Source organism: Vulpes lagopus, chromosome 9 (assembly GCF_018345385.1).
Source record: "Vulpes lagopus strain Blue_001 chromosome 9, ASM1834538v1, whole genome shotgun sequence".
In the NCBI taxonomy this organism is placed as follows: Eukaryota; Metazoa; Chordata; class Mammalia; order Carnivora; family Canidae; genus Vulpes; species Vulpes lagopus.
In genome coordinates this window covers 278,422-305,553 of record NC_054832.1, presented here as the reverse complement: position 1 = coordinate 305,553, position 27,132 = coordinate 278,422, and the positions used below count along the sequence as shown (strand labels likewise).

General features: G+C 54.8%; 1 protein-coding gene across 6 annotated transcripts in view; it reads right to left on the bottom strand.

The window, feature by feature from the left end:
* The window catches only part of ARHGAP39 (Rho GTPase activating protein 39), a 91,917-nt gene that overhangs the window by 19,254 nt on the left and 45,531 nt on the right, over window positions 1-27,132 (bottom strand). For 5 of the 6 annotated variants that reach the window (XM_041768720.1, XM_041768719.1, XM_041768722.1 and 2 more), the window contains exons 2-4: window positions 26,716-26,879; window positions 15,757-16,191; window positions 4,374-4,457 (exon numbers count right to left, since the gene is read on the bottom strand). In XM_041768720.1, coding sequence (XP_041624654.1) covers window positions 4,374-4,457; window positions 15,757-16,191; window positions 26,716-26,795 — 599 coding nt within the window. In that variant the 5' untranslated portion in view covers window positions 26,796-26,879. Of the gene's footprint in view, window positions 1-4,373; window positions 4,458-7,835; window positions 8,306-15,756; window positions 16,192-26,715; window positions 26,880-27,132 lie in introns of those variants that run through there. The other variant, XM_041768723.1, reaches the window with a different exon arrangement.

Below are 27,132 nucleotides of genomic sequence, written 5' to 3'. Positions count from 1 at the left end.
AATCTATGGAGTAAGTTGGGAAGAACTGACATCTTGACAATATTGAATCTTCCTGTCCATGAACATGGGATGTCTCGCCACTTATTTAGCTCTTTGATATCTTTCATTAGAGTTTTGTACTTCTCCTCATTTAAGTTTTGTACATAGTTAGATTTATACCTATGTATTTCATTTTGGGGGGTGCTAACGTAAATGGTATTAATTTCAAATGCTACTTGTTCATCGTTTGTACGTAGGAAAGCAACTGACTTGTAAACTTACCTTGTATCCTGCAAACTTGCCATAATTACTTATCAGTTTTAGAATCTTTTGTCAATTCTTTGGGATTTTCTACATAGACAATTTTAGACTGAGATTTGGGTGAAAAACTGAAGAGGTCATTTGAGGCTCTGGATTTATTTTTGTTTCTGACAGGCAGCTGAGGAGAGGGCACACAGCTTGACTTTCACCTAGGACTAAGCTGGCTGGAAATAAGGCTTAGGTCTGAGGGCCGGTCTACTTACGGCTCATCCTCCTCCTCAGTATAGGCTTTCAGGAGTCCAAGTGGGAACATGGAATGGTAACTAAGGCTCCTTTTTGTGGCCTCTCAACTCTGATGTTTGGAGCCATGGAACCACCCAGTGGTCAGCTCAGCTTCTCAGCCTCTCAACTGTCCGGAGGGAGAGGCAGTACCACATGTGGCTGGGCTGCACTGGTCCCTCCTCAGCCCTCAAGTCTTCACTCCTTTGTAGATCTCTGATGACTTCAAGATGATCTTCCCTGTTTTGTTCTCTGTGTGCAGGCTGGTCTCAGATAACTCACTGCTGCAAAAGTGGAAATCCAAAGTTTCTTAAACCAGTTCTATAGTTTTCCACCTCTGCCTCTGTTCTCTGATTGGTGCTGGCCCTTTCTGGAGAAGGCCAGAACTTCCCACTACTGGGGCTGGGAGAGGCAGGCCTCAGAGAACGAGGGCCGATCCGGTGAGACAGAGGTTGAGAGTGTGAGGGTCCATGGCAGCTGGGAGGAAGCCTACTCCAACATACCAGGTATGTGGCCCACTCAGTGCAGCCAGGACCCGACCCTGCCTGTGACAGTGATGCCCAGCAGCTTGGCCTCACTGTCCTGAGGAGAAATCAGAGAGTGACAGGACTTGGGATGCAGGCTCCCACTCCTGGCAACTCTTCTCCTGGTTGCTGGAGGCAGAGTGAAGGGTTGCAGTTAATTTGCTAGGGGCCAGCAAACCCTCACGACTGGGCTCAGAATCCATAAATCTTGGACTAGACTCCAGCTCCCTGTTGCTCCCTGGCTGTGGGCTTGGGGAAATCACTTACCATCTCTGACTCAGTGTCCTCACTCATTCTTATGAGGATTAAGTCCCATACTGTGCATATGATAAAGTCCTTAGCTCAGTACTGACACACAGGAAACACTCAGCAAGCGCGAAGCATTACTTTTGCACTTTTTTTCACTGCTCAGCAGATATTGATCCAGCCCTGGTACCAGGGCCCTGCAGGGGCTGTGAGGTAAAGAATGATCCTTGCCTGGTGAAGGGTGCTGAGGGCTGTGGCTCACGGAGGCACCCTGTGGCCTGTCAGTTGTGGGCGATCAAGACTGTGCTGTGGGATGAGGAGGGTGGGAAAGACAGGCCAAGAGCACATGAGAGGCCTGCTGGTCAGATGACACATGTGTTCCAGGACCCGAGAGCAGTTCCATCTAGTCAGGGTGGAAATGAGAGACCAAGGCAGGAAAAAGGCAGACCCGTGGCCTTGCCCTCCACCATAAAAATAATGCCCCTGGGCTGAGGGGCAATGCCCAGCACTGCAGCATATGTGTGCACTGAGCACCCCTCCTGAAGTCTCTTTTTCCATTGCCAAGGCAGGCCTGAGGCCCATGCAGGCACCTCTGAGTCATAGACTCCAAGTCACAGCTGGGAAGATGGGCCCCAGGGCCCAGAGGTGGCCCTTGATCACGGAGAGTAGGAGCCCGGAAGCCAAGAGGGGCCTACCCACGATGGGCTTCACTGTGCAGGCAGCCTCCGCGGGCATCCTCAGGCCAGGCCCTTCTACAGCCCCAAACTCTGTCTCCACCTGACCTCACTGCTCTACTCTTCTTCTGGAAGCTCTCTTTGAAGCCCTACACCCAGTTTCTAGGCTCTGCTATCTGTCCCTTGTTCGTCTCCCACCTCTGACCACTGAGCGGCCAGACGACCCAGCTGCCCGTGGCCAGCCTTTCTACCCGGTCCGACCTCCCTGGCCGGCCCTCAGACCTGTCTCCTTATGGTTCCCCAAACCCAGGAAGCCTGTCCTCACCCGTGCCTTGATCCCCCATCACTCTACTAGCAGACAGTCACCACTTGTCTCTAAATAAAATGGTTGCTTATCTGGTTGTCCGGTGACTCTTTATTTATTCCTTTAATTTTTTATTTATTTATGATAGTCACAGAGAGAGAGAGAGAGTGAGAGGCAGAGACATAGGCAGAGGGAGAAGCAGGCTCCATGCACTGGGAGCCTGATGTGGGATTCAATCCAGGGTCTCCAGGATCGCGCCCTGGGCCAAAGGCAGGCGCCAAGCCGCTGCGCCACCCAGGGATCCCTCCAGTGACTCTTTAAAACCACGAGGGAAGGAACAAAACCCTTCATGCACTGGGAAATGCTGGAAGCAGGCAGGGCAGAGGCGGGTGTCGGACGTGCAGGAGCAGAGAGAGAGGAAACTCCACTCAGCTCGGAGAGCTTCTCCACGGCCTCTTTCCAAAGGGAGAATGGCAAGCACTGCACAGGACCAGAGCCAGAGGAGCTGCTCTGGCGCCACCTCCTTGGGGCCTCGGCTGCCATGTATGCAGATCCTGAGCCTCGGTAACGACGCTGAGTGGAACTCAGAGAGCCTTGCTCACGTGGACAAGAAACTGTACGTCTGATGTTCTGTATGCAACACAACTTAAGGGCCCCTGGGGGGCTCAGCTGATTGGGCATCTGCCTTCAGCTCAAGTCATGGTCCCAGGGTCCTGGGATCGAGCCCCACATGGGGCTCCCTGCTCAGTGGGGAGCCTGCTTCTCCCTCTCCCCTCACCCCTGAGATAAAGAAAATCTTTAAAAAGAAAAAAATGAAAAACAGCTTGAACTATGCAGCCCCCCAACTGCCCCGTAGATGCACCTCTGTGCCTGGGCTGGAAGGGCCGTCCACCAGGCATCCCATCGTTGCCCTGCCCTGCTCGGGGTCCTGAGCAGCAATACCACCTTGGTTGGTGACACAAGCCTCCCTGGACAAACCTCCTTCTTGCTCCCCCTTCTCCTCACAGACCCTGCTCACAGTATGGTGGGGAGAGTCTCCTCCCTCATCTGTCCATAAACTTTAGCTTCCTGCTCTTCCCACGCTGGCTGGGTGAGTGCCTCTATTCCTAAAACTGCAACATGTTGTTCTCATATCCAGCTCAGGTGGCACCCAGGACAGCAGGGCCAGGGCTGCAACAGGCCACCAAAGACCAGGTGGGCACATGCATCCTACAGGGTGGGGGGACTCTGACAGAGACCACTAAAGCACTGCCCAACCCCCAGGGAATACCAGGTCAGAGGGCCTGCCCCGGCCTGCAGGGGCACTGAGGGCTCACCAGCCATCTGACCCCACTTTACTGAAGCGCACATGGAAGCAAGGCTACAAAACACACCCACAGTCACACCCCCTGACAGGTGGGCCCAGGTGGGCTCAGGTTCCATTCCATATCAACAAACCCAGTCAGCACTACCAAGATCGATCTTGGAACCATCTGAGCAAGCCACCAAAGGCCCCTCAGGTCTTCAAGTTCCTCCCCAGTGCTGGTATTACTCCTGTTGGTCTGTGCTGGCACCTAGGTCACCCAGAGGCACAGCACCCCACCTGGACCTACAACTTGGCTGAGGACAGCTCCCACCCAGTATGATAGATGCTGCACCCCGGGATCCATCATCTCTGGAACCTTGCAATACCCCGCAGGGCCAACCCAGGACTAAGGGAAGCCAATGTCCATTTCTTTCCTTGTGATCAATACCAATCTTCCCAGCTTCAACTGGGGAGCACTCTGATGCGTGGCCTGGAGCTCCAGGGGAGAGTGCATGCTGAGGGTTCCCCAGGGACTCACTCCTCTGGTAGGAGCAACACTCTGTGGCTCCCAGGCTGGGCAGTGACAAGCTTCTTCCAGCTTCCTGAAAGCTGCCACATGAACCTGGGGACCACTCCAAATGGTGCTGTGACCCCACAGCCCCTCCTCATGTTCCTCCGGCCGGTGTGGGACCCCACATGCCGTGTACATCCAGCTAGCTGCTTCCTATTGAGCCAGATTCTTCTCCAGCTCACCCAGGAGCTGCCAGGAAAACCACCCTCAGGTCAGGAGCCAGGGCCAAGTGTGAGCCAGTGGGTTCTACCTGTAGTGAAGAAGCTGGCCATCCACATTATAATCCCGGTAAATCTCATAGTCCTTCTCAAGGAATACTCCTGGTGGTGAAGAACTGAAACATAGCAAAAGGGAAAAAAGACAGAAGCGTAAGTGCAGTAATTTAAAAATAGAGTACGTTCAAAATAATAATCCTTCACTTTCTTTTTTTTTTTTTTTTTAATTTTTTATTATTTATTATTTATGATAGTCACAGAGAGAGAGAGAGAGAGAGGCAGAGACACAGGCAGAGGGAGAAGCAGGCTCCATGCACCGGGAGCCCGATGTGGGATTCGATCCCGGGTCTCCAGGATCGCGCCCTGGGCCAAAGGCAGGCGCCAAACCGCTGCGCCACCCAGGGATCCCCAATAATCCTTCACTTTCAAGAATGTGTCATTCTTTTAGTGTCTCAGGAATAACTCCAGTGTCCAGCCCACAGAACTGTTCCCTCCATTAGGTCAAAGGGGTATATCCTCTGCCCTAAGTCCACCCTCATTGCATGTGGCCTGGACAAAATGGACTGGAGGCTGACCTGCCCTCAAGTAGGGACCGCCCCCGTCCAGAGGCTGGGGGTCAGGCAAAGATATCAGCTGCTCCATCCTGGATCTTAGGAGCTCAGATGACTTGGAACAGGGCTTCTACTCTAAGGCCATAGTGACAGGGTTAGTGAGAACCACAACTTTGACCAGATGACCCGAGACAGAGCAGTGTTAGAAATACTCTCATAGTGGGGCACCTGGGTGGCTCAGTAAAACATCCAGCTCTTGGTTTCTGCTCCGGTCACAATCTCAGCGTCGTGGGATCAAAATCCTGTGTCAGGCTCCGCACTCAGCAGGGAATCTGCTTGAGACTCTTCCTCTCCCTCTGCTGCTGCCCCCCGTTCTCACTCTCAAGTAAAATAAATGAATCTTTTTTAAAAAGAGAGAAATAGTCTCCTAGGGATAATAAACTTTTTAAGAGTACGTGTGCGGAGCACAACACACACTCAGTATCTGGGAAATAAATTAGCGGGTGATTATCTTGGCAGATGTTCAAGGACATATGGTCAAATTAATGTCTATGACTTGAAAACTCTCAGTAATCCAGAAGTAAAAGAAAATTTACTTAACTTGATCAAGAATAACCCATATTAAACTCAAGACCTTCGTAGTATCTAGCGGTAAAAGGCTGAAAGCGTACTCTACGTTGTGAACCTAGAAAAAGCGAAGGAATCGATGGAACAACTACTAAAGGCACCGCAGAGACTCGTGATGTTGTATCACTCGTGTGATACAAGAGACCAACAGCTCTTCTTGTTGGGAGCAAAGCTCACTTTCATCACGGCAATAATAACCACAGAAATGAAATAAAAGTCCAGGCATAGGTTAAAAAGGAGTATGTTGGATCGGTATGAATAAAACTATAAATTATTATTAAGGTATATAAAGGAATCTGAAAACGTACAAGGTTCCTTGAACAGGAAAACTCAATAATTAGGAAGATATAATTGATATAATTGATACAAGATATAATTCAAAATTGGTTAATACACTTAATGTTAATTCTGATAACATTTCCGATAGGAAGGAATGTTTTCAGAACTTAGAGTGTTTGGAAAGTTTACCCAAAAAAAGAAATAAGCACATAAGAGTAACTAAGAAAAAGCTTAGAAATTATAACGGGAGAGATCATTTTTGCCATTAGATACACACAATACTACAAAGGTAAATAATTAAAACAGAGCTGCACTGGTAGAGGGCACGGCAGACTCTGGAATGCAGCAGAAAGTACAAAGGCGGACTTAATGTGTATAAGGGTTTAGTAAATACGGGTTAAAAGCTTCATGCTCAGCAAGTACAGCGGAAACAAATCCTGTGTCTAGCGGTGGGAGCTCCTGTTGCCTCGGTCCTGCTCATACCGAGACGCAGAACGCTTCTGGAAACACTTCTGCAGTATTTTCAAAACCGCAAAGGTAAATGCCAGAAAACTGAGAGAGCGCGTTTAGTGCGTTTTTAAGTTTTTCTTCTGTGTAACTATATGTACTAGAGAGTACAACTGATGTGCACTGCTTCTCTAATAAAAACGTTCCTCTAAAAGCCGAATGAGTGAGTGCTTCAAGCGAGGGCATCCCTCCCCCTCCTGGCTGGACACAGGGGACGACAAACGGCCCGCAGGTGTGGGAGCGCTAGCTGTCCGCCAGAGTGGCAGCCACAACCCGGCTGTCCGTGCTCACAGCGGTCTGTCGCTTGTGCCCGAGCCAGGCTGGTACACGGTTCTTCTTTCTTCAAAGCCGAAGCCAACACAACGTTCCTGCCACCAGACGGCCACCGTCACCTCCTGCAGGTCCCAGACCTCCTCCTTTTGAGTCCTATGCCGCCAGGGTGCCCTGGGCCCTCCCCGCCTCCACGTCCGGCACCAGGGCCCAGGGCTGTCGGGGTCCCGGGCTGCTGCGCACCCGCGGAGGCACCTGCTCGGGCTGGGGCAGGGGCACGAGGCGCGGCGGCGGCCAGAGGCGGGCGGGCACGCGGGAGGCACCCACGGACGGCCCGGAGGGGGGGTGCAGCGATCGGGGCGGCGGAGGGCCACGCAGGGGCCCCGGGGCTGCACCTGGCACCTCCCGGGGCAGGAATGAGGCCTCGGAGCGGAGAGGGACGGTGCAGAGCGGCCGAGGCAGGCCCGGCGCCCTCGGGGGCCACTTGGAGAGCCCGCCCGGCGCCGCCCCGGGCCACGGCCGCCCGCTGCCGCTTCCGAGAGCCCGCGGTGCAGCCCAGAATGGCTTCTGGATTTTCCAAAAATGTTTGGCGGAATGTGAAAATGTTAAGAGACTCCAACTTCGGCGTCCGGACATAACCGGGTCGCGGAGCAGTTCCGCGCCGGCTTCTGGGAGGGCTGGGTGCCCCGATGACAACGGTGGACGCTAGTCCCCGCAGAGACCCGGGCCACCACCTGTCACCTCCGGGCCATGACCCGCCCGCCAGGGGCAGCTTCGCAGACTCCTGTCCCACGGACGCCTCCGACCCCAGCCCACAGGCTCGACGGTGGGACACTTTCCTGCCATTTTCTTAAAACCCCCTGGTAACGCTGGACGCCGTGACTAAGGAAACCTCTCCCAGCCACTATGACCGAACACTGCGTGACTGGAACGTGTGTGTGTTTGGGTTTTTTATGGGGGGGGGGAGCAAATTTTATGCTTCTTAATGAATTCGAACTAAAGTTGTGAGGCAAACATCATTTATATGTGAAACGAACAACGCAGTCAAGTCGTTTGGCCGCCAACCAGTGTCTGAGTCACAAACAACATCAACTTGCTTTATCTACGTCCCGTGCTGTCCAAACTTAAAATAAGAAGCGAGAACTTCCTTCCCACAAATTTGCAGCAGATACAGCCTCCAAGATCGAACTACAGTTCCAGCAGGGCCTTCAGACCTCAAGGCAAGCGCCAGCGCAGAGGAAACCTCCCTGCTTTGAAACCCACCTCACTGTGTACGGAGGAGCTTCCATCTCCCCTTAGGCAGGGGTCAGCAATCTGCGGGGTCGCGGCCTCTACAAGGCAAATACCAAGAGGAAAGTCTGAGAGAACTTGATAAATGTCTTCCGAATGATGCTCATGGATTGATAATCAGTATTTAACAGTCTCTAACTGTGTAAAAAGACACTTTCAAAGATGAGATATGTAAAATCTCATCGTAAGTCTTGACAGATGCACACCTATAGCTGGTTTGGAGAACAGGGCAGAGCAACTCCCTTCGATTCCTCTGAGCAGCCACCGTGACCTTCCTGCCGATCCCTGAGCACATCAAGAGCCCTCCCTCGTCAGGACGCTGACCGGTGCTCCCTCCACAGGAACAGCCTCCCCCTGGGTCTGACATGGTGGGTCCGCACAGGACTCAGGGTCCTGCGGAAAATGAACTGCAAGCGAAGAGAAAATTCAATCAATCAGAGCCAACCCAGAACTGATACAGATGATGGAATTAGTAATGAGAATGTTAAGAGTTATTAAAATTGTATTCCATATGTTCTAAAGCTAAAAAAAAAAAAAGACATGTTAGGTAGAGAGAAGGAATATATAAAAAGATTCCCATCTAAGTTCCAGAGAAGAACAGGGCAACGTCAGAAATGGAGAATGTGCTGGAAGGGTGAGCAATGGGACAGGCATCGCAGAAGGAAGGGTCAGCAGACTTGAAAGCACAGAAGTACAGTCTGTCCAGTGAAACACAGGAAAACCGAAGATTAAAAAGAAAGAAGGAAAACTGAGAAAAGGAACATCCAAGACCATCATGAGCTGTAGTCTGTTCTACATGTGACTGGAGTCCTGCAGGGATAGACAAAAAAAAAAAAAAAACAAACTTGAAAAAAATAACATTTCCCAAATTTGATGAAAACTATGACCCTATAGGTTCAAGAAGCTCCACGGACTTCGAGTGAGAAAGATGAAGAAAACTTTAAGGTAAATCATAAACATATTGTTTGTAATCAGCAATATAGAGAAAACCCTAAAAGCAGCAGAGCACAAGGACATACTCTGTACAGAGATACAAAGTGAGGATGAGAACAGACGTCTCAGCAGAAGTGATGCAGCCCAGGAGGGCAGAGCAGCAAGACGGGAACATCCGTCTATCAGGATTCGAGACCCAGCAGAGACCGACGGACCTCACGGGTGAGAAGGAGATACTTATCTGCCACGTGAAAATCCACAACAGAACTCAAAAGTCCTGGAAATGGTAACTATACATTAATATGGGCAATGTTTTCCCCTTGTGTGTACATCTCTTTAAAAGATAATTAGCAGCTTAAAGCAAAAATAATAACAGCGTATCAAGATGTTTACCTTGGACATCAGGTACACCAAGAGGACGCCTGGAGTGTGCGTTAGGTTCTCACACCACAGGTGTATTCTTGCCCGAAGGCCTGCTCTGATCAGTTAATATATACTACAAACCCCAAACAACAAGTAAAACATACCAGACAATAATAAAAAAAAAAACACAGCATAGAGATGAAGTTGAATAAAAAAATGTTTAATTAACCCAAAAGAAGAAAAAAGAACAGATGGAACAACAAAACGCCAAACGGCAAGATGACAGACTGAAACCCAATCACACAAATAATCACATTACATATGAGTGGTCTAAGCCCCCAATTAAAAGGCAGAGACAGTCGGATGGAATAAAAAAGCAGGACCCGATCACAATGAAAGCATAACAATAGTTTAAGGGTCGGAAAAAGAGATACCACGTTAACGCTTCAAAGAAACCCGGAGTGCCTGTATCACTACAAGCAGATTTTGGAGCAGAGAATACTAGTAGACATCAGGAGAGCCATTTCATAGGGACAAAGGGATCAACTCTCGAAGAGGACACAGTTGTGAAGGTCTCTGCACCACACTGCGGGACCGGACAACACGTGTGGGCGCCTACCCGTGAGAAACCACCTAAACCATTCACACACTCGTGCACACACACTCTCTATGTCGGTGGACGCAGCAAAGAAGATCAACAAGCATCGCCAAACGACCAGGAGTGCACGGGGTGACACACGAGGCCCTGAGCCTCCTGCCGTGATAGGACATCATCTCACACGTCAAATCCACACTACGACGCTCCGGAGAGCCCTAACCAAAGCTCACTGGGAAGCTAAAACCAAAGGCAAAACTACAAATACAAATGAGTACACAGGAAGGATTTAGAGATCACCGCGCCTTGCACGAAGGGGATCGTGTTCTTGTTTGATAACAAAAGCCGTATTTCGAGTCGTTTACGTTCCCTGTTGCTGGGGGAGTGGTTCCTGAGTCTGTGTCACCTCCTGTTTGGCTTCTATTATTACAGAAAAACACTGGGCTGCCTTTCTCCTTGCTTTCGCCTTTTACTAGATTAAGTAGGTTTTGTTTTATTTTCCCTCTTCTGGTCAGAAAGTTATATATGCTATGATTCTATGGGATTTTTCCTCAGTGGTTGTGCCTAAAACGTCTGTGGATCCGTACGACATAGGCATTCAGCAACAGGGAAGGTAAACAGCTGGGAACTAATGACTGCAGGCTTCTCAAGCGCCGCTGCTCTCACAGAGGACGAGCCACCTGAGAGAGGGTCAGCACTCCTCAAAATGCAAGTCAGTAGATCAGCGAAAACGCCACTCGGGGCAGCCCGGGTGGCTCAGCGGTTTAGCGCCACCTTCAGCCCAGGGCATGACCCCGGGGTCCCAGGATCGAGTCCCACGTCGGGCTCCCTGCATGGAGCCTGCTTCTCCCTCTGCCTGTGTCTCTGCCTCTCTGTGTCTCTCGTGAATAAATAAAACCTTAAAAAAAAAAGAAAGAAAATGCCGCTCGGATCTTCTGTAGCATTTACATGATGAAGGAAGGCACACAACCAGCTAAGATGGTCTTAATGATGAAGAGGAGAGGGGGCTTCCAGGGGTCGGGGCGCTGATGCAAGCAGATGTGCAGGCACTACTGTGGCCCAGGGCAGCGGTGGGCAGTTTAGGAGATGAAAGCATATCCTTCCTGCCTCCCAGGAAATAACTCCAGATTCAGGCTTTAACGTGAAAATAAAACTGTAAGGTGAATGCAAGACATGTAAGGGAATATCTTTGGATTTAGGCCAAGGAAAAACTTTTAAAAACAAAACATTAAAAGCATAAACCAGGCAGCCCAGGTGGCTCAGCGGTTTAGTGTCTGCCTTCCGCCCAGGGCGTGATCCTGGAGACCCGGGATCAAGTCCCACGTCAGGCTCCCTGCATGGAGCCTGCTTCTCCCTCTGCCTGTGTCTCTGCCTTTCTTTCTCTCTCTCTCTCTCTGTGTGTGTGTTTCTCACGAATGAATAAATAAAATCTTTTTTAAAAATTAAAATAATAAATAAATAAAAAATAAAAGCACAAACCACAAGGAAGAAAGAGTGATAAACTTTGTCGCATCAAAATCAAGGACACAGGGACCAGTTAGCAGTCAGGTGACAGAAGACAGGATACTCATAACATCTACCAAAAGCAATGAGGAATTGATATTAGGAATATACTAGGAACTGCTGCAAACTAACACAGAAAGTAAGCCAGCAACTCCAGGGGGAAAATACGTAAAAAAAACCTAAGCAACAAATATAAGAGAAAACTCAAATGGTTTTCGCTCATGAAGAGAGAATAAGAATCAATGGCAAAGAGGAAATGAAAATGAATGCACCAGCAAGACACCGCCCACCACGGAGCCCAGGGCTGAGATCCTCTGGCAGCCACACAGAACAGACCCCCAGGCCCTTAGTGGGGAGGTGCAGGGGCAGCACCCAAACTGGAGCTGCAGGGCCATCCCACAGTTGGAAGAGCAGCACCCCCTGAAGAAGGCACCTGGCCTATGGCCCGTACATCACAAGAGCACATGTGAACCACAAGACACACGCCAGGTCACAGGGAGGGAGTGGTGTCGGGACAACCAAAGGAGAAGAGGGCGGCCGTGAACAGTGTGTACCTCAGAGGACACAAAGATGATAAACTCAATCCTTTTGCTGTGTCAGTGATCTAAGTAAACAGAATGGCAATGGTCCTGCCAAACCAGAGACAGGTGTTCAGAACTGGTGACAAGTAAACCCAATAGCTCTGCATTATTTATAAGAGACACACTCAAAGTATAAGGAAAGGACTGCAGTTTGGGGAAAGATACTAAGAAGCCAATGCCCACCAAAGAGGACAGCAGTGCTACGTGAATATCAAGCCGACTCGGAGACAAAAATACGGGGATCAACGGACGGCTGCACGATGACGGAAGCGGCCACTCCCTAGGAAAGCGTAACAGCCCTAAATTCTTGTGCCACCAGCCCACAGCTTCAATACAGAGGAAGCAGTGGCGGACGGATTAACAGGAGAGACAGACAAATGCTACTGATCCAGTAGGAGACGCTACCTCGTCAGAAATGATGCATCACGCAGACGAAAGATTGGTATGAAACCTGCCTGACACAAGAGATTTGATCTAATGAACACACAGAGAACCTCAGACCTAACAAACAGGGAAAAGAAATGATTTTTGAAAATAGTCATAAAAAATTACAAAATTCAGGATTTAAGCCACAAAGTAAGTCTCAACAACAAAAAACGAAACCGTTTTCATTTTCGAAACCCATGCTTTCTGACCACCGTGAAATTAAGGTGGCAATGAAGAACAAGAATGAAAAATAACCTAGTGTTTTAGTAATTAAGACATTTCTAAGTTACAAATAAGTCAAAGAAGAAATCATAATTGAGATCAGAAAATACTCAGGGCTCCTGAGGGGCTCAGTCGGTTAAGCCTCAGACTCCTGGATTCAGCTCAGGTCATGATCTTGGGGTCGTGAGATCGGGCCCTGCGTCGGGCTCCCTGCGCAGCGGGGAATTTGCTTCTCCCTTTCCTTCTGCCCCCTGCACTCTCTCAAACAAATAAATTCTTTAAAAAAAATATTAGCAATCTGAATCTATTTTGAAAAATAATGTAGAGTAAGTATTTTAGAAATGGGAGAAACAGGGATCCCTGGGTGGCGCAGCGGTTTGGCGCCTGCCTCTGGCCCAGGGCGCGATCCTGGAGACCCGGGATCGAATCCCACGTCGGGCTCCCGGTGCATGGAGCCTGCTTCTCCCTCTGCCTGTGTCTCTGCCTCTCTCTCTCTCTCTTTGTGTGACTATCATAAATAAATAAAAATTAAAAAAATTAAAAAAAAAAAAAAGAAATGGGAGAAACAATTAAATGCCGACTGAGAAGGGGCCGGGGGCACCTGTCGCCAAGCAACGCACACGCAGCTTAAAACAACAGAAGCTCCTGCTCCTCCCAGGCCCAGAGGCCAAAGGTCCAAGCTCGGGGCGGGCCGGGCAGCCCCTCCTGGAGGCTGGGAGGCTCGGAGGCTCGGGGCGTCCCAGGCCTTGCTCCGGCTGCTGGAGGGGCCATCACCCTGGGCGCCCCGGGCTGGGGTGCCCGGCCGTCTCTGCCGCCGCCGTCGTCGGGCCTCTCTGTGCGTCTCTGTCCCAGCGGGATGCCCGTCCTCTCTGCGGAGGGCTCGGCCTGCGGCGCTGGGGCCTCACTGCACCCAGCCAGGCTGGCTGCCGGGGGCCTGCTCCCAACCACGCTCGGCCTGAGCTCCTGGGGGTTAGGATTCCAACATACCTGCGGGGGGAGGGGGGGGGACACATGGACAGTTCAACCTACAACACTGACACCAACAGACTCCATAAAATGCGACATCCATTCTTTCTTTTCTTTTTTTTTTTTTTTTTTGCAACATCCACTCATAATAAAAAGTCTGGCAATAGAAGGGGGACCTCCTGCGCCTGCAGCGTCATAGCATTACAAGGACAGCGGCCCCGGGACAAGGCCAGGTGCTGGTGCTAGATCAGCAAGACTGGGACGTAAGAACCGATGTATACGTAACAGGAATGATCATAAGACAAGACTTCTGATATAAAATAGATAAAGCACCTGGAAATAAACCTTAAAAAATATGCAAGTCCTACGCCAAGATGTTTTAACACATGTCGTCTTAAAGTGGGAGAAGTCAATTTAACAGAGATGCCTATTTCCCCCAAACTGATTTAATAAACACAACATAATTCTAATCCAAATCCAAACAGGGCTTCTTGTGGAAATTCTGGCCCCAAAGCCATGTAGGGACCCCGCATCCCCACAGAATATCCTAGGCACCTGAAGAGGACACTCCTACCACGGGTAGCGCGGTGCAGGGCAGAGGGGGGCAGCACACTTCTCCAGCTGGTGCCCAGAGTGTGGGTGAGAGACACGTCTGTCAACAGAATCCTAAAAAGAATCCGATCTCCCCATCTAATCACAGAGACGAGTCAGCAACCAGTAGGATAAGAATTCAAAATCATCACAGTCCACGTGAGGCTGCACCTGCGGAGGCCTCTCCGAGCCCAGAGGCCGTCGAATCTGCTGGGCCAGAGGGCCTGCAGGAGGGCCAACCAGCGTGGCACAGCGCGGGCCGGCCCCGCAGGAAGCCAGAGGCGGAGCCCGAGCCCCCCTGTGCTCTCTCCTGGTGCTCACCAGGGGAAGGTCGGTCTCCTCAGGCCCACCCAGCCCCTGCCTCTCTGGCCTCTGACCTCTGGTGTGTGTGCAACGTAGAGGTCCAGGCCAGGCCACCCCAAAAGGTGTCACAGCAGCAAACTGATTATTTTGCATTGCAGCCGCTTGGGAAACCACCGGAGCAAGGTCATCAGACGCCCCTCTGTCCCCTGAAAGCTGCAGTAACCCTTCCACGTGAAAACACCCTCCCTGCCCTAAGAAGTAAAGAGACACCCTTCTCACCAGAGGGAGGGACCTCACAGCTGAGAAAGCCGGAGAAACAGATCTTGTGCACGCACGGTACCTCTGCCCAGCCTCGGCTTAGGATTCCTAAGTAAAGCTCCAAAGGTCTGTTGTCTTTACCCTGTCAGCTCCCCACAAATCTGTTGTCTCTTTGTCTAAGAGGTATAATAACTACGCGCCTTGGCCACTTCCTAGGGTCTCAATTTCATCATTGGACCTCGGAGCACGAAAGGAAACTACTTTTTTCCTACTGTTGATCTGTCTCATGTCAGTGTAATTCCCAACACAGCTGGAAGAGCGCTGAGAGGAAAGGCAGCATGCCTCCCAGCAGCAGCATCCACGCGGATCCCACCCCCGGACCTGCCCCATCTTCCCCGACCCGTCTAGGAACACCACAGCCAACTGTCCAGCCCCCCAGCCCCCCACCACCGCCAGCACGCCCACCCGACTGCGCCACACAGAACAGCACTTCCAGTGCCACTGACGCCGCCAGCCTGCCCTGTTTGCATCCTCAACCCCTGGACGTCCCTTAACAGGACCATAAGCCAGGTTTAATCACTTCATGGTTTCCACTGTCCCTGAGGGAAATCCAGGCTGCCCCACCCCTGACCCCACCCTCCCCATCCCTGCTACCCTGTTCCCACCTGGCCTCCCGACCGATGAGCGTCCCTACACCCTCCCTGGCTTCATGTCACCTTGTGTCACCAAGGCACACCCCATCCTAGCACCTTCCTGACCAGCCACTCCTTCTGGACTCCCTGAGCACTGAGCCCTGGAGCAGTACCTGCCAGGTGTGGGGCACCTGGGGTATGGGGTACTTCTGGGGGGTCTGCCTCTGGTGGGGCCCCACGCCACATTCATGTTTCCCACAGTGGACAGAACCAAACGACCTCACGGCCATTCGCCAGGGACCGTCCAGCCCCAGATGCCTCCTAACAGCCCTGTCTGGGAAAGGTGAGCACAGTAGGCCCATCTGCTGTCCCCCCAGAGGCCGCCCTCCTCATGGTCAAAAGGGGCTCCTGCCAAACGGAAATGAGAGCGTTTGGGGGGTAGGGGTGGGAGCTGGTATAGGCCACTGCTTGCATGAGGTTCAGGCCCCACCCAGCACTCCGGGGTCACCCGCCTGCCTCACCTGCCGCTTTCTTCCTGCAGAGCCCCAAAAGTGGCCTGGCGACTAGCCCGCCCCGAAGGCTCCTGCGCCTTCTCGCTGGCATCCAGCTCCGGCTCCAGGGAGGAGCTGGTGCTCCCCTCACGGCTGACGCTGCTGCCCCTCCCGGGGCTGTTTTCTGCGGAGGCGCGGGGCGACTCAGTGTTCTGTTTCAGGGTCTGCAGTTTGGCCAGGGGGATGATGTCACAGTCCTGTGGCCGGTGCCACACGGTGCGCTGGGTGCTAGCGTTGTAGTAGTAGAAGCGGGATGTGTTGGGGTCAAACAGCTCCCACCACTGGTTCTCGCTGGTGCGCTTGATGCGGACGCCGGCAGGAGGGTCCCACACGCACTCGCCGGTGACCAGGTTGGCATACATGCGTTCGCGGGTGCGCGGCTCGATGATCTCCACCCACTCCAGCCTGAAAAACAGCAAGAGGAGCGTTAGCAGGGTCGGGGCGCTGGCCTCTGGGAACAAGGGGCTCCCGCAACCTTGGCCCCACTGCCAACCCCACGGAGCAGGTCCTGCCCACCCCGTGGTGTGTCCTGTGTCCCCAGCCGCTGCACAGTCCACCTGCCTGGGGAAGGGGTGATTTAGACCTTCCCACCCACCATCAAGCCTTTCCTACACCTCCCGGCTCCAAAGGCAAGAAGTTCTATCACTTGGACAATAAAACCAGGCCACACTGAAGTCCCACTGCTGATCTTCCCCGTGCTCATCACCGCCCGGTGCCCAGGAGCTCTGGGGCGTCCTGGCCAAGCACCTCCTCTGGCCTCTGCAGGCTCTAGCGTTCTGTCCTCAGAGGAACCTGTGTCCTACAGGATGCCCTGACCACCGAGGCCACCATGTCCTGCCTGCCTGCAGGAGGAACAGATGGCGCCGTCTTTACAGGGCCCAGCTCTGGAGCCATTTCCTCCCCGAGGCGCTCAGGGTACCTCCTACCCCAAGGACACAGTTTCCATCCCACTAAGTTTTTAAAAAGATTTTATTTATGTATTTGAGAGAGAGTGGAGGGGGGAGAAAGAGAGCACACGCAGGGGAGGGGCAGAGGGAGAAGAAGCAGGTTCCCTGCTGGGTAGGGAGCCCGATGTGGGGCTCGATCCCAGGACCCCGTGGATCCTGACCTGGGCTGAAGGCGGACGCTTAATGGCACTCAGCCACCCAGACACCGCTATTCACTTATCTTAGACAGATACCGAGGGGATGAGCATGGGGAGGGGAGGAACTCGGGGAGGGGAGAGAGAATCCCAGGCAGTTTCCCTGCTGTGTGCAGAACCCAACATGGGGCTGGAGCTCAAGACCCTGAGACCACAACTCAAGCCAAAACTGAGGGCCGGATGCTCAACTAACTCCAGGCATCCCCACATCCCCACCCCACTAAGGTTTTTAATGAAAACTAAATCTACTCAGAACAACAGAATCCTTTTTTCTTTTTTTTAAAGATTTTATTTATTTATTCACGAGAGGCGGGGGGGGGGGGGGCAGAGACACAGGCAGAGGGAAAAGCAGGCTCCATGCAAGGAGCCTGACACGGGACTTGATCCCGGGTCTCCAGGATCACACCCTGGGCTGCAGGTGGCACTAAACTGCTGTGCCTCCGGGGCTGCCCAGAACAAGACAATACTAACGCTGATACTCTGCTATCAGGATATGTCTGGCTGACACCAGCATACTCTTTTTCTCCCTCCAAGTTTCCACAAACAACCCTTTATTTTTTTAAAGGTTTATTTATTTATTTATGAGAGACTGAGAGAGAGGCAGAGACACAGGCAGAGGGAGAAGCAGGCTCCCTGAGGGGACCCCGATGCAGGACTCCATCCCAGATCCTGGGATCAGGACCTGAGCCAAAGGCAGGCACCCAACCGCTGAGCCACCCGTCCCAAACAACAACCCTGAAATGCCACAGGCTGCTGAGCCGTGTGAGGCTCTGTGTCCGTCGGTCCTTCTGCTGCTCCCCACCCTGTGATGGACGAGGCTGGCCCCCCCTGGCCCCGGGGACTAGACCTGCTCTGGCTGCCCCCGCTGGAGAAAGAGGGACCAGCCCCTCACTCGCCAGCAGCTCCGAGGCTCTGGGGCCTCCTTCAAGGTCAGCAGCTGCTCCTGGAAGCCGGAGTCCCTGTGTCACCAGCGCCTGGTGCAGCGCAGCGAGGACGGTGTTAGGACACCAAGCACAGCGAGTCTGCGGGGGCAGGGGCAGGGCCCCGTGGGCCCCGGAGCCCCGGGGCCAAGGCTTGAGCAGCGGGGTGAGGAGGAGCGCGGCGGGCAGGGGGCAGCGGGCATCCCTGCGGGCCAGGACCAGGCCTCGCGGAGAAGCAAAGCGCCCCAGGAGCAGGCAGGGAAGGCGCTGAGGCCGAGCTCCGTGTTGGGAGGAGTGGGCAGCGGCCATCCGATGCCGGAGCAGCCGGGGGGACACGGGGAGCACGGAGGGGGGGGCCCTAGGACCCCTCCCCGCCCCGCCCCCCCGCGTGGCCCCCAGACCACGAACCCCTCTCGGAGCCCCGCGGCCTGCACTGGAGCTGGGCCGCCGGGGGCTGCTCGCCACCCCCTTTCCCTTCCCTGTCTCCAACTCTTGGTTTGGAATCGCCCTGGGGCGCCCCTGGACACAGCCCGCGGTCCCGAGAGCCCCTCCCCGCAGCCCACGCTCCTCGCCGGGGGCACCGGGCACCGACCCCACGGGGCCCCCGAAGGCGCCCTCCCCAGGCCCCCGAAGGCCCCGCCACCACGTTCACGCATCCCGGGGCACGGGCAGCCCACAGTGGACGCGAGTTCAGCTTTAGGAAGAGACGAGAACGGCCGCAGGACCCCCGTGGGGGCGGGGCCTGGAGGGGGCGGGGCCTGGAGGGGCGGGGCCGAGCCGGGGCTTGGAGGGCGGGGCCGCGATGGGGCCGGGAGGGCGGGGCCGCGATGGGGCGGGGCCAAGCCAGGGCTTGGAGGGCGGGGCCGCGATGGGGCGGGGCCGGGGCAGGGCCTGGAGGGCGGGGCCGCGATGGGGCGGGGCCGCGATGGGGCGGGGCCTGGAGGGCGGGGCGGAGGTGCTGGGGCGGGGCCACGGCTGCACCCAGCGGCGCCCTCTCTCCCGGGGAGGGGGAAGCGCCCCCGGGGACAGCCCTCGCGTCCATCCCACGCATCCGCGGACCCCACTGGCCCGGGATGGACACCGCCGCTCCTACGTCCCCGCCGAGCCCTGCCCCTTGCCGGGTGCTGAGCAGCGGGCAGGGGGCGGCGGGAGGCACACCTCTGTCTCCTTCCCACTCGCCCTCGTGGTCAAGGTCTCACCATGTGTCTCCACTCCACGGTGCCTTTTGGTTTTTTGCTGAAGTTTTGATTTTAACGTAGTTGAATTCCCACGTACTGTCTGGATTCCTCCCGCCTCGTTTAAGGAATCTTCCCTCCTTCTAGGTCAGAACGATCTTCTTCAATCACCTTGTCAGTTTTACACTTGACGTCATGTTGAAGTCGCTTCTATCTGGGCTTCTGTTTACTGTGTAAAATTTCATTTCCCCACACGGGTAACTGGGCGTCTCAGGACACTGCCCTCCGCGACGGACCCATGTCCAAGCATCCGTTCCGGGGGCGTGTTGGGGGGCCTTGTCCCAGCATCTATGTCCCGGGGCCCCTTTCCCAGCGCCGGGGTCTGAGGGCCCATGTCTGAGCTCGTGTCTGAGCTCTGGTGTCCAGGGGACGGTGTCTGAGCACCAGTGTCCAAGAAGCTGTGTCCAGGGAGCCTGTGTCCGGGGGGCCGTGTCCGGGCTCCCATGTTCAGGGGCCTGTATCCAAGGGCTCGAGTCCGGGGGCCCATGTCCAAGCTCCCATGTCCGGGGCCCATATCCAAGGGGCCGTGTCTGAGGACCCGTGTCCAGGGGCCTGTGTCCGAGGGCTCAAGTCCAGGGCCCACGTCCAAGGGCTCAAGTCCGGGGCCCGCGGGCTCAAGTCTGGGGCCCGCATCCAAGGGGCAGTGTCTGAGCTCCCATGTCCAGAGGCCAAGGTCCAAGGGGCCATGTCCAGGGGGCCCGTGTCCGAGGGCGCCGTGGGCTCTGTGGCCCAACTGAGGTGGTCCAGCACCCTGTGGTCCTCATGACAGCAGCGTACGATCCGATTTCCAAAGCCCCTGCTCCGCGTCCTCCTCAGGCGTGTCCTGGCTATTCTTGGCCCTCCTCCCCGCTACAAACTTCAGAATCAGCCGTCCACATGCCCACGGGGTCTACCCCAGGAGGATCAGACACGCATCCATCTGAGCCATGGGGCACCCACTCACCCAGGGGTCCTTCAAAGGGCGTGGACATCTTGTCAGATTTATTCTGAGGCTTCATACACACTATCGTAAATGGTATATTTATTCTTTTAAAAAATAAATCATGACCTATCACGTACACAGAAGCACAGCACATAGAAATACTGTCATGAGCAATTATGACTTACCACGGGCACAGCCGTCGCTCCCCAAGAAAGAAAACTAGGCAGCATCCAACACCCACACCTCTGTTCACCATGAAGACGCCACTGTCCCGAGTTTTAGGGCCACTGCCTCATTGCCTCTATAGTTTCTCTACCTTTGAAGATAACTCTAAACAAAGTAATTTAGGTGTATTTCTTAATCATATTCACCCGATAACACTATTTTTTTGGTGTGTTTTGTTCCTTCACTTGCAACTGACACTAACGCTCTCACCTGCCACCTGCTCAAACTCTCGTCCTTCACTGGGCAAACCTGTTACTTGGTGTTTTGTTTTTTAATATTTTATTTATTTATCTAACAGAACGAGAGCAAGTGAGCCAGAGCGCACCAGCAGGGGAGGGCAGAGGCAGAGGGAGAAGCAGCCCCACCCCCCGTCCCCCACAGGGAGCCCAACGTGGGACTCGATCCCAGGGCCCCGGGATCAGGACCTGAGCTGAAGGCAAATGCTTCACCACCTGGGCCACCAGGTGCCCCTGTTACACAGTGTTGTTTTGTTTTGAGTTTATTTAAGCAATCTCTACACCCAACATGGGGCCCAAAGACCCCGAGATCGAGAGTTTCACGTTCCACCAAGAAGCCCGCCAGGTGCCTCAGTCACACATTTTTGATCAGTTCTACTGCTGACAGACACTTGAGTTGTTCGCTCTCTGGAACTCTTTCTCACAGCCCTGCTGTGCAGGAGCCCCAGCAGGGGGTACAGAACCCTGCAGAGGCCAGAGGTGGGTCCCAGGGGTGCAGGCCAACTGTCAGAGGGCCCCGACCTGCTCTCCCCAGAGCTGTGCACAGCAACACTGCTTACTCCTCATCCTGGCCTGCCTGCTAGCGTTCAGTTTTTGCACTGAGAGACCACGGACTCTCTGCCCCAGGCAGAGAGGGAGACCCCAAGAAGATGCCTGGAGGCAGAGGCCTAGGGGCAGGGGCCTGGGGGCCAGAGCAGGAACTGCGGTCTTGCTCAAGTGAAGAGAGAAGGCACAAGAGCAGCTCTGGGCAGGGCTGACATGATCTCACTCAAGCTGATCTACAGAGAACAAGGATGGAGACTTCTGGAAGGCCAGGCAGGAACCTGCCCCAAGGTCAGGCTGGGCGCTCCCCAGGGGCTGAGTGAGACACAGCAAGATGACAGGGAAGGGGACCCGAGAAGCTGGGAGAGGAACAGGCCCACAGGGACAGGGCACAGACCTCCAGGCCAGCGAGACGCCGCTGGAGGTGGGAACGGAAGCTTGGCCGTGTGCTCAGCCCTGGCGCTCCCCGCACGGACAGGCAGCTGCCCCCCGGTGGGGCACCCACAAGGCACAGTGAGGTCCCTGCATCCCACCTCCTCACATAGCTGTGTTGTTTTTCTATCCTGGATCACAGAGCTGGATTTGACCAGAACAAAGTCCAGATGCTCCCAACGGAAGGACTGTTCTGGCGCAGAAGCTGAGAAAGCACTGAACTGAACATTCTAAGCCCTAAAGAAGCACTTTCAAGCAAATTTAATAGCTATAATTCTTTCTAAACAAAGAATAGCATCTGTTCCTTTTTTGGCGCACTCCTGTGTGTGCGTGGGTAGAAACCCCACTTTTTTGGAAGAATGTTCTGGTCACCCCTGGGGTACAGCATTGAACCCAGACTGTTGGGGAGCCAGTGGGTAGAGAATGCACACAGGAGGTGGACCCCTGAGCAGAGCAAGGAGGTGGACCCCTGTGCAGAGGGAACAAGCCCTCCCTCCCCTGTGAGGGAGACATAGCAGAGCCGAGGCTGGCCCAGTGGTCGGCTCCTCCACCCAGGCCTCCGCCAGGCAGGCTGGGGACAGGGGACACACCTCACCCCTGGGCTGGGGCCATCTGTGCACGTGGACAGAGGGTCTGCACGGTGCAAGGACACTCAGTCTCCAGGCACATGACAAGAAACTGCTCAAACTGTCTTTGTGGGCTGTGCTGCCAGAAGGGCTTGGGACACTGCAGGTGACAGACTGGCAGCAGCATCGAGGTGGGCTAGTGAGAAGGAGCTGCGTGGTGGCAGAGGCAGAGGGACACATGAGGGGGACTAAGACACGGTGCAGATGCCAGGCTGGCCCGCAGCCCTCTCAGTGCGCTGTGCTGTGCACCAGAGTCAACACGTAGGGCCCTTGCAGCCTTCTCCAGTTCTTGGAAATGTACGCTTGCAGATGGTGATGTGTTCAAATAAATATTTCCGGAAACAAAATAAGTGTCAAATACATGCCAGGCAATTTACCAGGTGAAAGGGACACAAGAGTGACCAGCACATTCTCTGCCCTCCGGATCCTTACAACAGGGGCACCAGGCCCGTTCACTGGGGAAAGACAGTCTTTCCAGCAAACGGGGCCAGGACAGCTGCACATACACAAAAGAAGGAAGCTGGACCCCTGCCTCACACCACACACACAAGTTCACTCAATATGTTTCAAAGGCCTAAACGTAAGAGCTAAAGCTGTAAAACTTAGAAGAAAACATAGGGTATAGTTTCATGACCCTGAATCTAGCCATGGATTCCTAGACCCGACACTAGAAACACGAGCAACGGAAGAAAAACAGATGAACTGGACTTGATCCAAATTAAACACTTTTGGAGCATCTGGTGGTTAGTGATCCCGGGGTCCTGGATCGAGTCCTGCATTGGGCTCCCTGCTCCGTGGGGAGTCTGCTGCTCCCTCTGTGCACTCTCTCCCGCTGTCAGATAAACAAACAAAATCTTAAAAATCTAAAGACTTTTGTGCTACAAATGATACCATCAAGAAAGTGAAAAGACAATCACAGAATGAGAGGATACGTTTGCAAATCATGGATCTGATTAAGGACTTGTTGGCTCTTTATCTTCTTTGGAGAAATGCTAATTCAGATTTCTACCCATTATTTTTTTCTGCCCATTGAGAGTTCTTTACATATTCTGGATACAACAAACACACAGGGACGCCTGGGCGGCTCAGTCGTTGAGCATCTGCCTTTGGCTCAGGGTGTGACCCCGGAGTCCCAGGATTGAGTCCCACATTGAGCTCCCTGCAGGGTGCCTGCTTCTCCCTCTGCCTGTGCCTCTGCCTCTCTCTGTGTGTCTCTCATGAATAAAATCTTAAAAACAAACAAACAAAAAAACAAAACAAACAAACAAAAAAAAAAACCAAGCACATAAAAGTGTGCTCAACATCATTAGTCATCAGGGAAATGCAAATCAAACCATGATGAGTCTCCACGTCACACCAACTAGGATGGTTATGATAATTTTTAAACAATATTTTATTTAGTTATTCATGAGAGACAGAGAGAGAGAGAGAGAGGGGCAGAGACCCAGGCAGAGGGAGAAGCAGGCTCCATGCAGGGAGCCCGATGTGGGACTTGATCCTGGGACTCCAGGATCACGCCCTGGGCCAAAGGCAGGCGCCAAACTGCTGAGCCACCCAGGAATCCCCAGTTACGATAATTTTTAAAAAACATGAGGGGCACCTGGAGGGCTCAGTCGGTTAACATCTCCCTTGGGCTCAGGTCGTGACCCTGGGGTCCTGGGATCGAGCCCCATCTCAGGCTCCCTGCCCAGGGGGGAGTCTGATTCTCCATCTCCCCGTGTGTGTGTTTGCCTTCTCTCTGTTGAAAGAATAAACAGAATCCTTAAAACAAACAAGAAGAAACCCTAACAACCAGTACTGGAGAAAATGTGGAGACACTGCAGCCTCCACGCCCGCTGCTGGTGGGAAGGGCCTGGCAGCGCTCCAGACACTCAGGCACGGAGTTAGAACATGATCCAGCATTTCTCTGACCCGAGAGAAGTAGAAACACGTCCACCCAGAAACCTGTGCGCAAACGTTCACAGCAGCACGAGCCACAACAGACAAAACGTGGAGAGAGCCCAAGCGCCCATCACCCGAAGAACAGATAACAGCATGTGGTACCGTCTACACAGGGTTAGCCCTGAAACGTCCTACAATGTGGGTGAGCCTGGAAACAGGATGCGGAGGTAAGAAAGCCAATCGTAGAAGGCTGCCTGTTGCGTGATTCCATTAACTTAACAGAAAAGTCCACAGAATGATGGTGGATTAGTGGCTGCCAGGGCTGGGGCAGGGGCGTGTGGGGGGGGGGCGGCTGCTAATGCAAAGGGGTTTCTTTACGGGGTGGTGAAAGGCTGCAGATGCAGAGACGGTGGTGATGGCTGCATGACCTCGGGAGTGTGTAGAAACACCGGCCGTACTCTCTTTACAGGTACATTCTACAGGAATTTTATCTCATCGAAGAAAAAGCACGGCCACTTCAGGGAAGCCTGAGCAGGTCGGTGTAGGGGATGCGGGGGGCGGGGTGCTGCCCACGGAAAGCCGAGGGGAGAGGGGCTGGGGTGCAGAGGTGTGGGGACTCCCTGCAGGGTGGCTGGCGTCCGGGACAGAGCGCGCCCTCCATAGCCGGGGCCACGTGGGCGAGCACGGAGGCAGGAAAGACGTTAGGGCCCCACAGAGCTGGGCCACGGCCAGCGGCGCTCAGCCCCTGGGTGCTCCCGCCGAGTGCTCCCCCGGTGCCTGGGTCCTGCAGCATCGCCTGGCCTGCTCCAGGCCGCCTCCCTGCCTCCCGCGGAGGCCTCGCCTGTCCTCAGATGCCGCGGTGGCGCCCTGCAATGTTTCCGACCGGCGGCGGCGTCCCCCGCACAGCATCCGTTAGCACGGTCCCGGCGTGGTGCTGCCTTCCCACAGCCCGCGTGGAAGCAGCCACGGGATGGGCCAGAGGGCCCGCAAACCCCCGCACAGAGGTTGGCCGCGCCCCCCGCCGCCAGGAGGACCTGCCTGGAGGGCACCCCCCCACCCGGGGCTCTGCCCTCAGTCCCCAGACAGCCCCAGGCACCTCGGCCTGCCGCACGCTGGGCCGCTCGGTGCACGGTGAGCACTTCCCGGCCTCTGGGGCCACAAAGCTCGCACCTACCCGCCCGGAAGCACCGCCCTTGGCCCCCAGGCACTGGCTGCCGCGCCCAACCTCCCAGGCCTGCGTCCCGGCTCCGGCCACCAAAGGGGCGCCCACCACCTCGGGGACACCGCGGCATGAGCCCGGGGTGCTCGGCGCGACCACGGCGCCCGCAGTCCTCCCGAGAGCGACAGCTCCCTGGTGTCCCGGGCGCCCCACTCTCTGGTGCATGATCTCACCCTCGGGGAACAGAGAAGCGACAGACGAGAATCAACCACGAGAGCCACCTCCCGCGCTGGCAGGACCAGCGCCCTCGGTGCCACGACACTGGGAACATGAGGACGTCGGGAAGGAAGGAGGAAACCAGGAAGAGACACGGAAGCAAGAACAGCCCTGGGCACAGGTGTAGCCGAGCGCTCGGCCTCCACCGGTGAGCGATGGGTCTCGGCCAGGAGCTGCACATGCCACAGCCGGGTCTCCCCACAGATCCCACCACCAGCCAGAGTCCCAGCAGGGCGTCTTTCCTGGGTGGGGAGCAGACTGACTGCCATCGCTCCACACGGAAGGACCAATGGCCAAGCAGAGCCCAGGCGTCCTGAGAAGGCAGGAGGGCCGAGTGAAGGCCGCCGGGAAGCCCGGCAGGCAGCCTGCGCCAGTGCACAGATGCGTGGACACCAAAGCAAGCCCCTCACAGATCCGCCCCCTGGGGGACGGGCGGCATCAAAACCCAGGTCAACCTTCAAACATCTAGCAGAGCTTCAGGGCCTCAATCGGGAACGGATTTATCAAATCAGACAGAAATGATATGAAAACACAGAAAAGCCAGTGGGACAGACTATGTTAGGGTTTAACCTGCTTGTTCATCAAAAACCAGCCAAATAATATGAAAAAATGTGAACACGAACTAAGACACAACCTTCCATGTGTGTAGCCAAACGTGACTTCTACACAGAATACAAAGAAGCAAAGTCTACAAATCAGGAAGGTCAAGGCAAATGATGCAGGGGCGCCTGGGGAGGCTCGGTCAGCCGAGCGTCTGCCTTCAGCTCAGGGCAGGACCCCGGGGTCCTGGGACCGAGCCCCGCATCGGGCTCCATGCTCAGCGGGGAGCCTGCTTCTCCCTCCGTTCTCCACCCGTTCGTGCTCTCTCTTTCCCCCAAATAAATAAAATCTTAAAAAAAAAAAAGACAAACGATTCACAGAAAAAAAAGGAATAGAGATTATTCCCAGAGGAAGAAAAGTGAGGAGACAAGAACACACAGACCCCCCAGTCTCCTGGTGCTGGGCCAGCCACCAGCCAAGAGGAAACCGTGGGAGCAGAGGACCTGGCATCGACCCTGCCAGAGGAGAGCCCTGCGGCCACCGTGGGCCTTCACATAAGAGCACAGCCTGGGACGCGGTGGCACAGGCGCTGCAGGAGGAGCAGTGTGTCCTGCGCCACCGGGCCTAGGAGGTGCGTGAGCCGTAGGACGTCAGCGAGAGGACGGCAGGCCAGGAAGCCTCAGTGAAGTCAGACCGTGGCCCCGTCAGGACATGCAGGCTCACCCTCGATCGCGGAGCAGGGCTCCCGCCGGTGCAGGTGCACGGCCACCCGCCCGCCGCGGCGCCTCCTCACCTGGTGCTCGATCCCGAGAGGCGGGGCTCCTGCGCAGCAGCATCGTGGCTCTCACAGTCATAATCCCTGGCCTGGGACATCGCAGGCTCTCCCCGAGGACCCGGGTGCGCGGAGTCAGCGGATCATCGGGACTCCCGTCCGGCGTCAGTCACAAAGGCAGCGGCCTGGGGGAGAGCAGACGTGTCTGAGCAGTGCGTTCCCAAGAGGTCGCCGCCCACCCTGGTGTTTGCAGAACCTGTGCAGCCCCTGTGCCCCCCCGGGCCTGGCCCCCCAGAGGATGCCCGCCACCACCGCCCGGCGCCGCTGCGGTGACGAGCGTGAGGCGCCTGGCAGGACCCAGATGGGGGGACGCTCACAGGAAACGCGCGGAGGCTCCCCGGTTCAGGCCGGGAGGGGACCTCCCGGGAATGGTGCTGT